The sequence below is a fragment of the Danio aesculapii genome, chromosome 3 (assembly GCF_903798145.1).
Source record: "Danio aesculapii chromosome 3, fDanAes4.1, whole genome shotgun sequence".
Classification (NCBI taxonomy): domain Eukaryota; kingdom Metazoa; phylum Chordata; class Actinopteri; order Cypriniformes; family Danionidae; genus Danio; species Danio aesculapii.
In genome coordinates, this window is record NC_079437.1 from 31,840,457 (window position 1) to 31,856,167 (window position 15,711).

At 35.4% G+C, this 15,711-nt stretch overlaps 2 protein-coding genes across 2 annotated transcripts; both read right to left on the reverse strand.

Annotated features, from left to right (window-relative positions):
• Positions 1–3,151: 3,151 nt before the first annotated feature.
• On the reverse strand, positions 3,152–6,661 carry si:ch73-248e21.7 (uncharacterized). Its single transcript, XM_056453694.1, has 2 exons — positions 6,335–6,661; positions 3,152–5,569 (listed from the first exon to the last, which is right to left on the reverse strand). The coding sequence occupies exon 2, from the start codon at positions 5,388–5,390 to the stop codon at positions 3,942–3,944; it is 1,449 nt and encodes a 482-aa protein (XP_056309669.1). The 5' UTR covers positions 5,391–5,569; positions 6,335–6,661; the 3' UTR covers positions 3,152–3,941.
• A 4,869-nt stretch (positions 6,662–11,530) lies between these two features.
• Positions 11,531–15,711, reverse strand: si:ch73-248e21.5 (mucin-2). The gene is made up of 2 exons (XM_056453692.1): positions 15,601–15,711; positions 11,531–14,298 (listed from the first exon to the last, which is right to left on the reverse strand). The coding sequence occupies exon 2, from the start codon at positions 14,288–14,290 to the stop codon at positions 12,155–12,157; it is 2,136 nt and encodes a 711-aa protein (XP_056309667.1). The 5' UTR covers positions 14,291–14,298; positions 15,601–15,711; the 3' UTR covers positions 11,531–12,154.

The window sequence follows — 15,711 nt, forward strand, 5'->3', positions numbered from 1 at the left end:
TATTTTTCCGTCATCCTTTACTTATCCTCTACTTGTTCCAAACCTGTTTGAGTTTCGTTCTTCCGTTGGACACAAAGGAAGATATACTGAAGAATGTTGGGGGAAAAACAGCCATTGACCTCCATTGTATTTTTTACTCCTACTATGGATGTCAGTGACTGCTTCAAAATATTTTCATTTGTGTGTAACAGAAAGCAGAAATCCATAAATGTTTAAAACCAATTAAGTGTGAGTAAATGAGGAAATTATTATTTTTGGATGAACTGTCTTTTTAAACCGATCCTGCCACATTATAAGTATTTAATCTTGCCAGGAGCTCCATCTTGTGGTCATTTGTGACATTTTCATTCAGTGCCTCATTTTGAACATTCATTCAATCATTTTCCTTCGGGTTACTCACTTCATCAGGGGTGGCTACAGCAGAATGAACCGCCAACTTCTCCAGCATATGTTTTACACAGTAGATGCTCTTTCACCTGCAACCCAGTACTGGAAAACATCCATACACACATACACCTAAGGCCAGTTTAGTTTATTCGGTTTAACTATAGTGCATGTCTTTGGACTGATGGGAAAACCCGAGCACCCGGAGGAAACCCACCCCAAAAATGGGAAGAATATGCAAACTCCACACAAAAATGCCAACTGACCCAGCGGGGACTCAAACCAGCGACCGTCTTGCTGTCAGGCAACAGTGCTAACCACTGCGCCACCGTGTCACCCATTTTGAACATTGTGTAAGTAAATGCAGCATGTGTGTTAGATAAAAATAATTTAATGTGTTGCTAAATTAAACAATGGCTAACAGTGGCTCGATGTGAAGGATCTCTTCTCACACTGAGACATGAAGTCACAAATGGGTAAGGAAGTCTTGAAGGCATAGAGTAGTTTTAAATCTGTTAAATAAGTTTTCTTCACTATAAAAAAATCAGGGTTCCACACAATTTATTTATATTGTCCCAACACAAATCGATTAAGGTAACTTAACAAATTTAAGTGGATTGAACGTAAAACAGTTAAGCTGTCCCAAAAAATCTCAAGATTTGGGTAGTTTCAGCTATAGGGCTGCACGATATTGGAAAAAAATCTAACTCTGCCATATGGATACAATTTCACCAGATGACTTAAATATTTCTAGTTGGAAAGAAATTATCATTTTAGATTGATTTGTGATGATTCTGCAGTGGGAGTGCATCTGCATAAACTTTAGTAGACAATCTATAAATACAATAAAGAACACGATGCAATTAAAATAAAGAGTGTTTTTGTCGGTTTCCAAATCTTAACACAGTATTCAAGTACAGGAATAGAATAATAACGATAAAATAATTCAGTAAAATTAATCATTGTTAAAGTTACAAAAGGAGACAATTTCTTATGCCTTTTAAATTCATAATAGTCACAGGCCTCAAAAACACATGCAAATGATAAATTGTAATACAAAGTCAACATTGTACATCCTGCGATGTGACTATTGTGAATGATCACGTTGCGATATCGATGCTGAAACGATATATTGTGCAGCCTTAGTTTCAGCTCATTTTAAATAAGTTGATTGAACACATGGCAAAATAATTTTTTTTCGTGTTGGTTTAAATACATTAATTTGGCTGCACAATATATTGTTTCAGTTTCAACATTAACATCACAGTGTGTGCATCCAATAGTCGCATTGCTGTATAGTTCAATGGTTTATTAACACAGTTTCACCATTTTGGAGTTAAAGGTGACATGTGGTTTAATGGTCTGTTACTGTGTAAACATATAAAGTGAATTTAAATGGTTCATGAGCAAGATGTTTCATTTTTAACAGCATTAACAAAGATGATTTGCATTTCATTTATTTAGTGAAGACTGGTAAATGTTGTTTTACATTAGATCATTTAATATCTGTGGCTGAATATCTGCCTTTTATTATATTTTATGCTAGAAGCACTTCCCTACAATATCACTCCAACTATTATAATGAATTCAAGAGTTATTCAAGCCATCTTGTGAAATAGATTTTGTATTACAATATTACCGCAATATCGAGGAATTAAATGTAGCATTTTAATCCAATTGCGCTTCACTTTCTGTTTTACATGCTCTCGTTTTGCAAGATTAGAAAGCCTGCTTTCTTTAGAATTTTCCATAATTCAGTTTTATATTGGGTGTGGACTTATTGCTGGTTTACTAAAACTGTTCATCGTGCTAATTAAAAGGTTTCTAATTATGTTTTGTTTAGCTTTTTTTATTATAGAATTTTGCATCCCTTCTTCTTATATAGAGGCTCAAACAATATGTTCAAAGTTTTCCAAGTTCCCAAATATTTTTTCAGAATTTCAGCATTATTGCAATTTCTCAATTATAAACTACAAATTGCTACAAAGCAACCTATTCATACAGTGATGATAGCGGGAGTTTTTGGAAGTCACACTAGAAAAAATGTTTTGTTTGCAACAGTGATTGACACAAAAGTTAAAATGTGTCAGTACACTCAGGAAGTGTAATAACAGACATTGTTTACTAGTAGTTTGCAAATACTGGCAATTCATTTTATGCAAATTTGTATGAATCTACATAGATTTATTAATGAAGTTATCCTGGAATTGATAACAATTATTTTTTGCTATTTTAGGTGACAGTATCTTTTTGGTGCAATTTCAGTATTGCAGACCTATTGCATTCACAAACAGCTAGGTAATATAACGGAATAAATATCTTGTTTTAAACAACACTGTTGTGTTAAGGGTCAATTTCCTAACCCATGTCCTTTAAAAAAGAAACCACTTAACAAAAATATATTAGATTTAAATCCATTACACACAGAATTCAGAAGTCATAAACTCTCCTTATTTAACTATATATATATATATATATATATATATATATATATATATATATATATATATATATATATATATATAGTTAAAGTCAGAATTATTATTTAAATATTTCCTAAATAATGTTTAACAGAACAAGGAAATGTTCACAGTATGTCTGAAAAAAATCTTCTCTCCATTAAACAGAAATTAGGAAAAAAAAAGCAGCGCGGCTAATAATTGTGACAAACTGTATGTATATATATATATGTATATGTATATGTGTGCGTGCGTGCGTGCGTGCGTGCGTGCGTGCGTGTGCGTGTGTGCGTGTGTATAGTGGTTTGGGCGACGCGGTGGCGCAGTAGGTAGTGCACAAGTCCAAAGACGTGGTACAGGTGAATTGGGTGAGCTAAAATTGTCTGTAGGTTATATGTGTAAATGAGTGTGTTTTCCTGTGATGGGTTGCATCTGGAAAGGCATCCACTGCGTAAAAACATATGCTGTGTAATTTGGTGGTTCATTCCACTGTGGCAACCCCAGATTAATATAGGGACTAAGCCAAAAAGAAAATGAATGGATGAATATTGTGGTTTCATTCTCACAATGTCAGAAAATCTTTGCTGCCTGGTTATTTTAAAGATTAACATTGCATGCTGTAATTAGTATGACTGTATGATTGGATAAAGCAGGTAAAGTCCACATTGATAGCAAACATTTTGAATAGATGCATTTTTATTATATATCTAATTCATTCAGAAATGTTGTATTTGAGTGTTGAGAACATTTCCCCCCTATTGTTTGCTAAATTTCAATAGCAATTGACACAACTGCTAAAGATTTTCAAATGAAAATATAGCAAATCATTCAGATGGGTAATATACTGTATTGATCAACAGAAAGATGCTAGCTTTAAAAGTTGATGAGTTGTACCTCATACGTTCACACTACTGAGTGTTTTGTTACCTGTGCCTTGCAATATTATACACAAATCTGGAATAGAATCAGCAAGAATTTTATAACATCATTCATCATAATGAACTATGATAATCAAATAATATACAGATGTGTAATATATAGTCCATGTTTATCGCACCGTTACATACATACAAGATACAGATTCCGAACAGAAGACTTTTAGACAGCCGTGGTAAGACAGAACGTTTCTCCTCCATTCATGTTCTCTTCACTTTTCCCGTCTCCCTTCGAACTCTCATTTCCTGACAGTGTTTTTCCCGCCTTGTTTTCATCCACATCCTCATCAATAAAAGGCATAGGTTCCTGCTCCTCCCATTTCTTAGCCTCTTTGGTTCCTTCTCCACCCACTCCTCCATCAGACATGGCATCTTCATCCAGGGTGGCGAATGTACTGAGCACCACATCGTCTCCATCCTTTTTCTCATCATTATGCAGAAGAGCCTCCTGGACGTCAGCGTCACAATCAGCTCCCGCCTCCAGATTCACAGGTCCCGCCCACCCATCATCCACCTCCCCTTTTTTCTTCTTAGACCGTTTGCTTTGTCCATTCATGTACGCTGGGCCAAATGTCTGAGAGGCCTTTTTCTTTCGCTGTTGTATAAACAGTATCACGATAACACATAGCACACAGGCAACGATTGCACACACTATGATTATTAATAACCAGTTGGTTTCTTCATGAAAAGTACTTTGCTCAACGTTTACACCACTTGTGACAGGCATGAAAACTTCAGAGACTGTGTTGTTATTTAACACTTCAATTGTAATAGCATCACTTTCAGTCAATTGTGAAGTGGATGTTGGAGTTTCAGTGGAGGTTGTCATGCTGGTGTCCACAGAGTCAAACAATATGATCGTAGTCCCATCTGTAGAAGGTTCAGTCATGTTGGTTGTGGTTTTGGGATCTTCTGTTGAATCAGACGTCGTCATGGCCAAAGCTCCTGTTGTGATGAAATCCATTGGACGTTCTGAAGGACTGGTCAGCATTGGTACATTGAAGGCAACAGTTGTTTCAAACTGACTTGTGGTTGTGGCTTCTGGGGTTTTCTGTTCAGTCATTGATGTTTCTATAAAAACAGGCAGAGTAGTGCTGGTCATTGTGGTCTGCTGAATTTGAGCTGTTGCCATTGTTTCAGAAGCAGATTCTGGTGTTGTTTCTTCAATAACAGGATCGAGTGGTGTAGTATTCATAGTTGTTGTGTCCTGCATGGTGCCTGTGGTGCTCGCAAGTGTGGTCTGCAGATCATATGTGACTGGTTCTGTTTGGACATCTGTGACCGGATCTACTGGTGCAGAACTGATGGTTTCATCAGTGAAATGATAAAATGATGACAGAACAGTTGTGTCTTCCACGGTGACATTATTAGGTAATGAGGTGGTGATATTTTCATCTGTCGCTGTAAACTCTTGTGCACCGGTGGACATGAAACAGGGCCCGAGAACAAGAAACAGTAGCAGATTTCTTAAGATGAGCCCCATGATGTGCACGCTAGGTGGAAAGTCGCTCAATGTAGAAGCTTGTATAAAGTATGTGCTCAACTGAGCTTCTGTTTTCCTTGATGATCCACTTTTGAGGCTTGTGAATGTGATCGAAAATGCAGAAAGCATCCAGACTCATTTATAGAAAGTAGTCGGCCAAACGAATTCTTTGCTTTTTGCTTGTTTTCTGTTTGTTTGGTGTTTTGCTGAGGTAATCTTGCGTGTATCTGGACCGGAAAGTTTAACACAGCTCTGTTCTTCCCCTTTCTTGTTCTCTCTGTCTTTCAGTGTTGCACGAGAGATATGAGCTTTGAAATGAGGTGACACAAAAAGAGACACAAGAAAAAAAGACAGTTAGTAACCAAATAATCACCCATGTTTGTTTGTAATGTACATATTTTATTTTGTTTAAGTTTATTTTTTATTTTTAAAACGTGAAGGATTGGCAGGATGTTTGTATTTTGTTATAAGTTAACCATAAGTTAACAATATAGGAATCAATCTGCGTTTACTTGATCAAAAATTCAATAATATCAAGAAATATTTTTACATTTTAAAGTAACTTTTCATTTTAATGTCCTTATGAATGTAAGAAATTACAGTGATGGCATAGTTGAATTTCTACAGCCTCTATTTCCAGTCTTTTTTTGTGGTTGTGAGTGTGTAAGAAATTATTTATTTAGGTAGGCAGAATTAAATGCTATTTTAATTTAATTAAATTGACAGATACTTCAATCCAAGGTGACTTTCTTGTGGATTGAACCCCAAGACTTTGGGTTCAAAGAATTGAAATGCTCTACCTACCAGATGAGCTACACATTATGTGATGGCCAGAATAGAGGTATACTGTATGTCCTTTTTCAGTGCACATCTACCACATTTACTCTAAGGTTATTTGAATGACAGCATGACGTTTGATATTTCCCTAAGCTGCATGTAGTGTTATTTTATTTACATTTCCTTTTCAGAGTGGTCTACCTCTCTTCAAACATCTTAAAACATCACAGCCACAAACTGGTTACAATTTGTCCCCCATTTGTCCCGCTATATAAATAAGTGCGATTTCCACTTACCTTCGGAGTAAAGTGACTGCAGGCTCCGACCACCAACACCAAACTGCACATCTACAAATCTACACACTCATACATGCGGTGCACACCTATATCCTGTTAATTTCTCTTCCTCTCTTACATGCTCTCATTCGTTTCTCCTCCCTCTGAAGATGTCATATCACTCTCTGCATCTGGCCAAGAGAAGCTGCAGCTCAAAGATTAAAAACGCGCAAGAAGTTGTTTGTTTATATATTAATTATTATCTGAAGCTGAAGTACAAAAAGAGAAGCCCGGCTGTAATGGGAAGCTGTGAACAGAATCAGTTGACTTTTTTTTGTGGGTTTCTGTGCTTTGTCTGCACAATTTTGCTGCTAAGTGTTTGTGTGTAGATGTGTGAGTGCGTGTTTATTGGGTGTGGTATATTGAAAATTTAGAGAAGTGTGAACATTTGTGCCTTTAGTGCCGTTTGCTTGAACTGTTCTGAGGGATGGGTTTCCAGCCCTCCATGTTTCACAATCTAAATGACAACATATCAAAAATTGAACATAGTATTTGCTAATGATTATTGCAATAACAGAAGAGTACGTTTTTACATTCATGGTTTGGAGAATAATGTTTTTTTCTTTCTATTTAGTTAGAAAACAAGACTTATCGCTATCATTTCCTCTTTTTGAGTATTTGACACCTTTTCATTTCGTCTGTCAGTCTCTTTTTTTCACCACTTGAGCAAATCATAGAACTGCATCTTCATGATGACTGATTCACAGACTGAGTCTTCTCTAAAGCAATATTTAGGTGTTTAGTTCAGTTTATTTTATATGATAATCTTTACCAGAGCAATACAGTACTCTGAGATTTACAAAGACAGTGTGTTATCAGGGCATTTCACCTCTAGAATATTTTTCAGGCAAGTCACTGCAAGTCCTGTGCAAGTGATAGTGCCAACACATGCTGTCATTGTGTATGTTTTTTATGGAGGGAAAATTCTTCTTTAAGATTTGATTCTTTATTCAGTGCTGTTTGTTCAAAACATTAATAAAGCATTAAATATTTACATTATATTTTATCTTGAAAGATAATGTCTTTTTTACTTTAAAGAAAACTCACCTAAATACCTATTTTGTGTGTGTTTATTATCTTTATTAAGGGAATGGAATTTTTATAAAAACAACCTGGAAAGAACCGATAGATTTGTCAGTAGAGTAGGAAAATTTTCTGTGGTTGAAACGGGCCTCCCTTCACTTTTCCGAAGAATGAAAAGCATTGTTTATCATTTTGAAGTCACATCAGTCTCCTCATTCACCTTATAGTTTTTCCTGATGTCTGTGAAATGTTGTTATACTGATGGACACATCCATTCAGCTTCTCTGTAAAAATTCTAACTGAGGCTTTGAGCTTCAGGACTTAAAGTAAAAAGTACTTTAAAGTAGTGCACTCAACTTAATAAAACAAATGTTGTGCCAGATAACAATTAAGGGCATGTGCTTTCATCAAATATGAGATTACAAAGGCAGAAATAATATTGCATCAATAAAACAATAACTGGGTGTCATGGTGGCACAGTGGGTAGCACGATCACCTCACAGCAAAAAGGTTGCTGGTTTGAATTTGCATGTTCTCCCCTTGTTCGCATGGGTTTCCTCCGGGTGCTCCAGTTTCCCCCACAGTCCAAAGACATGCGCTGTAGGTGAATTGAATAAGCTAAATTTACCGTAGTGTATGTGTGTGATTGCAAGATTGTATGGGTGTTTCCCAGTGAAGGGTTGCTGCTGGAAAGGTATCCGCTGTGTAATGACAAATGCTGGATAGGTTGGCGGTTCATTCAGCTATGGCGACCCCTGATTAATAACGGGACTAATCCAAAAAGAAAATGAATGAATGAATGTATTTTATATTCGCACTTCTGAAGTGAAGTCAAAACTATATAAATTTGTTGCATTCAGGTGGTTTGTTGGCAGAATATGACATTTCTTGTCTGATTCTTGGGGAAAGCTAAACTAGAAATTAAACCCATACTGCATGGAATAAATAAAATCAATATGTGGCATCCTATTTTGGCAAACATTAGCTGAACTATCTTTTACATTCACTACACTATCTAAATATTCATCTTGTTGATGATTCAGAAATATCAAATCAATATCAAATATCAAATAAATTCTTATTTTTTGCAAAATACATATGCATCAAATGTTTAATTATACTTGTGAAAAAGGTTCATTCAGTAGTCTGAAACTGGCTGATCTAGAGCACTGATAGACATCTGAAGTGTTCACATTTTCTTGTAAAATAGCTGTTTGTATCTACATTTAGCCTAAACGTAATGCAAAAACAGATGCAAACTTTGTATAATTGGTTCCATAACATAATCTCTGAAATAGATAATCAGAGGTTACTGTAGGTCACAATACGCTGAATATCCCTCAGATATACCCCCCCACCACCACCAAACCCTTCCATAAATGTATAAATCGCACCCTGCTGGAAATTATACATAACTGTATAAAATTACAATGCAAATAAATAAAAACTCAACAGCCACTTTACAAATGATTCTGTTCTCTGCCGTGTTTAAAGTTTTTGGTCCACCATGTTGGCAACTTTGTATTAAAATGATGTCCACATTTCCACTGTCATAAATGCAGCTAAAAGGCTTTTCATGTGCATTTTCTAACTAGGAAGTTCATATTTAGCTTGTGATGGCCTTATTATTTTACATAAATAAATCATTCAACATTATAAGATGTAATATCTCACATGATGTAAGTCTCAGGTGTCCCTAGAATGTGTGTGTAATGGATCATTTATTATTCCATGACAATATCTGTCAAGCATCTCTACTGGCATAGCAACAATACTAAAGCAACTCAACCAGTTCTTACACTGTATGTGCATGTCTTCCTCTCTAAAAACATTGCTTCTTTATCAGCAATGAGGGCTCGAGGAGAAGCATTTGTTATCCATGGAACCTTTTAACTCCATAAAATGTTTTTTATAGTGGAAAAATGTTGTTAATAGGGATGCTTCGATCAGGATTTTTGCAGCCGAGACCGAGTACCAACTCCTTGTCATGGTGATCGACCGATACCCAAAAATAAATTCTGATGCTTCAAGCTTTATAATGCATAAAGTACATTTTCCCTCCAAGTATGATACTTAAGTGGAGATCTCACCTTACCTAAGAGAATAAATTAAAGATGTTGCATATAATTCCTTTAACACGTCTCTTATAAATATTTAGTGCAAAACTCGACAGTCAACTTTATCAAATGAAATGAGTGTAGTTAACTCAAAATTGACTGAAAGGTAATTCTACTCATTACTTTAACTTAAATGGAGTAAGTTCACAGTACTCATACACAGTTGAAGTCAGAATTATTAGCCCCCCTGAATTATTAGCCGCCTTGTTTATTTTTTCCTCAATTTCTGTCTAACAGAGAGAAGATTTTGTCAACACATTTCTAAACATAATAGTTTTAATAACTCATCTCTAATAACTGATTTATTTTATCTTTGCCATGATGACAGTAAATAAGATTTTACTAGAAAAATTTCAAGACACTTCTATACAGCTTAAAGTGACATTTAAAGGCTTAACTGGGTTAATTAGGTTAACTAGGAAGGTTAGGGTAATTGAGCAAGTTATTGTAAACCAATGGTTTGTTCTGTAGACAGTCGAAAAAAATATATAGCTAAAAGGGGCTAATAATTTTGACCTTAAAATGGTGTTTAAAAATTAAAAACTGATTTTATTCTAGCTGAATTAAAACGCATAAGACTTTCTCCAGAAGAAAAAAATATTATCAGACATACTGTGAAAATTTCCTTGCTCTGTTAAACATTGTTTGGGAAAGATTTAAAAAAGAAAAAATAAATTCAAAGGGGGGCTAAAAATTCTGACTTCAACTGTAGATTACTTTTTAACTCAAATGGTTTGTTGCAATTGGTTTCCTCAAACGGTTTGAGTTATAACTTATTGGTTTTTACAGTACTCAGTTGCTTTGAGTTCTCTTCACTTATTGGGTTTTACTGCGCTCAAATTGCTTCATTTACTCAAATGGGTTAAGTTCACAGTACTCATTAGGATTAGTTTTTGACCTTAAATGGTTTGTTGCAATCAGTTTCCTCAAATGGTTTGAGTTACATATAATGGTCACAATCAGCTTTACAGAAAATAATAGATAAAACAGATATAAAAATTGGTAAGAAAAATCACTAATAAAGCAATTTTGAAACATTGCAAATGATGGAAGAATTCATCGTGTCTCATTGTAGTTTGGAGCATATATTTGTTGCATAAAAAGTTAAAACGCACATCTATAAATTCATTACTTCTTTAATAAAATGAAATCGGTCCGTAAACTACTGCTTACAATACGTATATTACAATAAATTATATTATAAAAAATTCAAGATAAAAATAATTGTAATTTTTTTTTATTTCCCTAATATTTCCAACCGGTGAAGTTGCAATATTGTTGAAAACACAGAACATTCAGTTCTGATATGTAAAAAGATTTTAGTTCTTATGTGTCCTCTGCTTGTAAACTCATAAACAAACAATTGCGATCGGTTCATGAGATCAGCCAGATTAGCGAGTACAGATCGAGTCATGAAATGTGATTATTGGCCGATACTGATCTCTGTCCGATCAATCGGAGCATCTCTAGTTGTTAAATATTCAAATTTTCCTCAAACTGATCAAAACCTTTTATTTTAAAGGAGATTCACTGAAAGGTTTTTGCAGAATGCAATATGGTTCTTCAGTGTCATCACTGCTAAACCTTAATTTTGGATTGTTTTAAAGAGTGTACATCGTAAATTAACAATTTTCCATATTTTGTGATTCAAGTTTTATTATTATTATTATTATTATTATTATTATTATTATTATGTATGCTTTTTAAATTCACTGTGGGACCTTAATCTTTCCTCCTAATCCTTTTGATATTGAAAAGTTGTAATAGTTTGATGCGATGTATTGTCTTGGTTGGTGTTGTAAATTGCGATACAAATAAACTGCCAGCACTTTTTACCGACTTAATTCTCTACATATTATTTATTATACAATATATTAATTCAACCCAATAAAAGGTTAGACTGTAAAAAATTATATGAACAATTAGTTCTGACAGCATGTATTAGTTCAGTGTAACTTATTAAACTAAATAATCAAGTTCTTAATTTTATAAGTTACGCAAGCTGTTTTAAGTCAGTTTAACATAAGTTCAAAGGACTTATAAGGTTCATTTGATTCAGCTTAAAGCTGTAAGGCAACCAGGATTTTTTTTTTACAGTGTAGCAATAGTCACTTTGATAAAATGCTCAGTTGAATTTACATCATAAAATGTCGACACAGTTTAACATCTCATAGTACATTTCACAACTTTAAATAAACAGAAAAAACTGTAAATCATGAAATACGGAACCTGTTAATTAACGGATAATTTTTACAATATAGGCACACACTATTAAAATAGGGGAAATTATGTTGTGATAATTTCATGGAGAAACCTCAAGACTACAATCAAGGTGTTTCAGGAAGTTCAGTGTTTACTGATTTACAGAAAGACTGATGTTTGAGTAGACATTGTAACTTTTCAGGTCAGATTTTAGGTTTAAACAGCAACATTACACAGTGAAACAAACAGAAAGTGAATAAAAACCCAGAAATATGACTCTTCTATAACAGGGTTTGTATGACAGTAACAGAGTTTTTGCAGTTTACAGCTAAACACAAACTATTTACACTAAATAAGTCCACGTAGAATCATTGACTACTATAATAATCGTAATCAGATTGTCCAAACTGTTTCTCGTGGTGATTTTTTTTTTGGAAGTTTATAACCCCATGTCCCGCATCCTCTCTTCTCTCATGCGTCTGTTTGCGTACCAGAACTCTGTAATGTCATCTACAGTCACTCTAGGCTGCATCCACAGCTCGTTCTCCTCATTAACCTGTTCCTGTCCCCTTCTCTTCATCCTCTCCTGCCTCTTTCTGTCCTTGTCCTTTCTGTCGGCCTCCAGTGTGGATCCGTTGACGTACCAAAACTCCACTCTCTCTTGCACAGATGCTTTCGGGTCGGCCCAAAGGCTCTGCTTCTCACCCACCTCAACTCGCTTCTCCTTCATCTTCATTCTTTCTTTAACAATCGATAGACGCACCCAAAGAAAGATGGTTACTCCTAGAAATATGGCTGCGGTCATTGCTAAAGCCCATACTGTGATGAAGCAAACCATCGTGGATTGGCGAGAGGAGTTCGAACATGTAGGCCACACTTTGCTTTCTGTGTCTGTTATGTTGGTGGTGGGATATGAGCTGTTGTCTGTTAAGACATCGGTTATGATAGAGTTGTTGTTGTTATTGTTGGTGGAACCAATGGGTGCGCCTGTTCCTGTCATGTTTTCACTTTCTATATATGTGGACGTGAACAAGTCCTGCGGTTTCGTAGAATGATTTACACCACCTGCAGAGGTGTGATATTCAGGTTCATCAGTAACCGCCGTTTCTTGTGTTATTGTGAAAGCTGGCGTGGTCGTGAGAATGTCTGTGTTTTGTGAAGTTGACCAATCTGTTGCTGTTGTATTCGCTGTTGTGTTGTAATCTTCCTCTCTGTGTTCACTTGTAAAGCCGTAACTTCCCTCAGTGCCTCGTGTTTCTCTCCACTGCTCGCTCGTATTAACAAATGTGGCCCGGGTGGAGTTTGTTTCGTAATTTCCCTCATCAGCTTTCGTTGTTTCATCTCCTTTCTCCTTCCAGGGATCGGTGGAGACATTGCTGAATGGATCTACAGTCTGAATATGATTGTAACTTATGCCTGTTTGATTATTTTCGTCCCTTTGTGGCGTCAGTCTTGTAAAGTTAGTGAAAACTGTTGGTGTTGTATTTGTGTAGCTTACAGCAACATCACTAGCATTACTTATGCTTACATCTTCATCATTCGTATCATTTTGAGACGAACTGCTGTTGTATTGATGCAGGGATCTCATTTTCAGCATGGATGTCATGTTTTGGGTTGTATTTGGCTCAGCTGTGTAACTCACGTTTGACGTTGTCCACGTTTCATTATTTTCGTCCTTTTGTGACGTCAGTCTTGGAGAGTTCGTAAAAACTGTTGGTGTTGTATTTGTGTAGTTCAAAGCAACATCACTAGCATTGCTAATGCTCACACCTTCATCCAACAAGTGATTTTGAGACGGACTGCTGTTGTATTGATTCATGGATGTTACGTTTGGGGTTGTATTTAACTCAGTTGTGTCTCCATCATCATTGTAACTCACGTTTGACATTGTCCGTGTTTCATTTTCATTATATTGGGACTTCAGTCTTGTGAAGTTAGTGAAAACTGTTGGTGTTATGATTGTATAGTTCATAGGAACATCACCAGCATTGCTAATGCTTACATCTTCATCATCTGTATCATTTTGAAATGGATTGCTGTTGTATTGATGTAGTGATGTCATTTCCATCGTGGATGTGACGTTTGGCTCTGCTGTGTATCTGTTATTATTGTAATCCACCTTTGATGTTGTCCAAGTTTCATTATTTTCATCCTCTTGTGAGGTCAGTCTTGGAGAATTAGTGGAAACCGTTGTTATTGTATTTGTGTGTCTTATTGCACTGTCACTAGCACTGCTAATGCTCACACCTTCATCCATCATGTCATTTCGAGGCGGAGTGCTGTTGTATTGATGCAGGGATGTTGTTTCCTGTGAAGGAGCTGTATTTGGCTGGATGTGCACTTCTGTGGTCAGATTTGTTGTGTTTTCTTGTGTTATTGTGGTCAGAGGTGAAGAGGGTGTTGCTTTTATTAGGGTCTTGGGTTGCTGGTTTGTTGTTGTTGTTGTTATTGGAGTTGTTTGTGTGGTTTCGGTGTAGCCACTCGGGGTGTGTGCTGGCAGAGTGTTGAAATTGAAGGCTGAAGCGATGAGGAAGTGAGTGAACCACACTGTGATGAACAGTAAAGTCATCTGCATCGTGACTTCTGTGAAAAACCAAGAGACGCTATGATTACAGAGGATGTGACGACATGATGGGGAAATGCATGAAAACAATACAATAACGTACGGTTGATTAACAGTTCATTCTTTAAATATGAATTAAAACAAGTTAATATGTTTTAATAGCTTTTAAAATGTACTTTTTAAAACATGCATATACAGTTGAAGTCAGAATTATTAGCCCCCCTGAATTATTAGCCCCCCTGGTTATTTTTTCCCCCAATTTCTGTTTAACGGAGAAGATTTTGTCAACACATTTCTAAACATGATAGTTTTAATAACTCATCTCTAATCACTGATATATTTTATCTTTGCCATGATGACAGTAAATAACATTTTACTAGAAAATTTTCAAGACTTTTCTATACAGCTTAAAGTGACATTTAAAGGCTTAACTAGGTTAATTAGGTTAACTAGGCAGGTTAGGGTAATTACGCAAGTTATAGTATAATGATGGTTTGTTCTGTAGACAGTTGAAAAAAATATAGCTTAAAGGGGCTAATAATTTTTACCTTAAAATGGTTTTAAAAAATTAAAAACTGCTTTTATTCTAGCTAAAATAAAACAAATAAGACTTTCTCCAGAAGAAAAAATATTATCAGATATACTGTGAAAAATTTCTTGATCTGTTAAACATAATTTGAGAAATATTTAAAAAAGAAAACAAAAATTCAAAGGGGGGCTAATAATTCTGACTTCAACTGTATGTATAGAATCTGTGTATATATCTGTGAATATAATATGTCTAACTGTGATTAAGAAATGTTTCTTGTTAGTGTTGAAACAGTTGTGCTACTTAATATTTTGTGGAAGTGGTGAGACATGATTCTTTGATGAGGTTACAGTTCAAAATAGTATTTCACACTAGATAATCTCCAAACTTAATGAATAAAAATGAATAAGCTGCACTTTATTTTGAACTTGAAACAGTTCATTACTCAGTTCATTTAGGACTACATTGTCTATCAAAACTAACACAGATGTGGATCAGTCAGTGGAGCTCTCTCACTTGTCTTTTTAAGAATTTTAAATAACCTTTAACATTAAAACATTCCCTTTTTGCTCTTTGAGTTTCTCTTAATATACACCTCTAAATGGCAGCTCTTTGGATTTTCTTTGACTTTAAACACTCCAGGCCTACAACTACTATAAAGTGAAACTACATAACATCCACACTTCGCTTTTGTGCTTGGCTATGAATATACAAGAACTCACACACAAACTACACTTGTATTACTTCTCATTTAGTCCAAACCAGCTGAAAGTTCGAAAGAAATAGACGGTACCTGAAGTTCAGAAATCATCACGCTGTCTCTTCCTTGACGCACAGTGATTTCTTCGTTTATGCAGTGGTGCCTTCTGGGATACTTCTGTCCTCTGGCTGAAGCTTTGAAAAG

Bases quoted from the DNA above. Each gene is read 5' to 3' on its own strand.
- si:ch73-248e21.5 (XM_056453692.1), bottom strand. From the start codon at position 14,290: ATGCAGATGACTTTACTGTTCATCACAGTGTGGTTCACTCACTTCCTC.
- si:ch73-248e21.7 (XM_056453694.1), bottom strand. From the start codon at position 5,390: ATGCTTTCTGCATTTTCGATCACATTCACAAGCCTCAAAAGTGGATCA.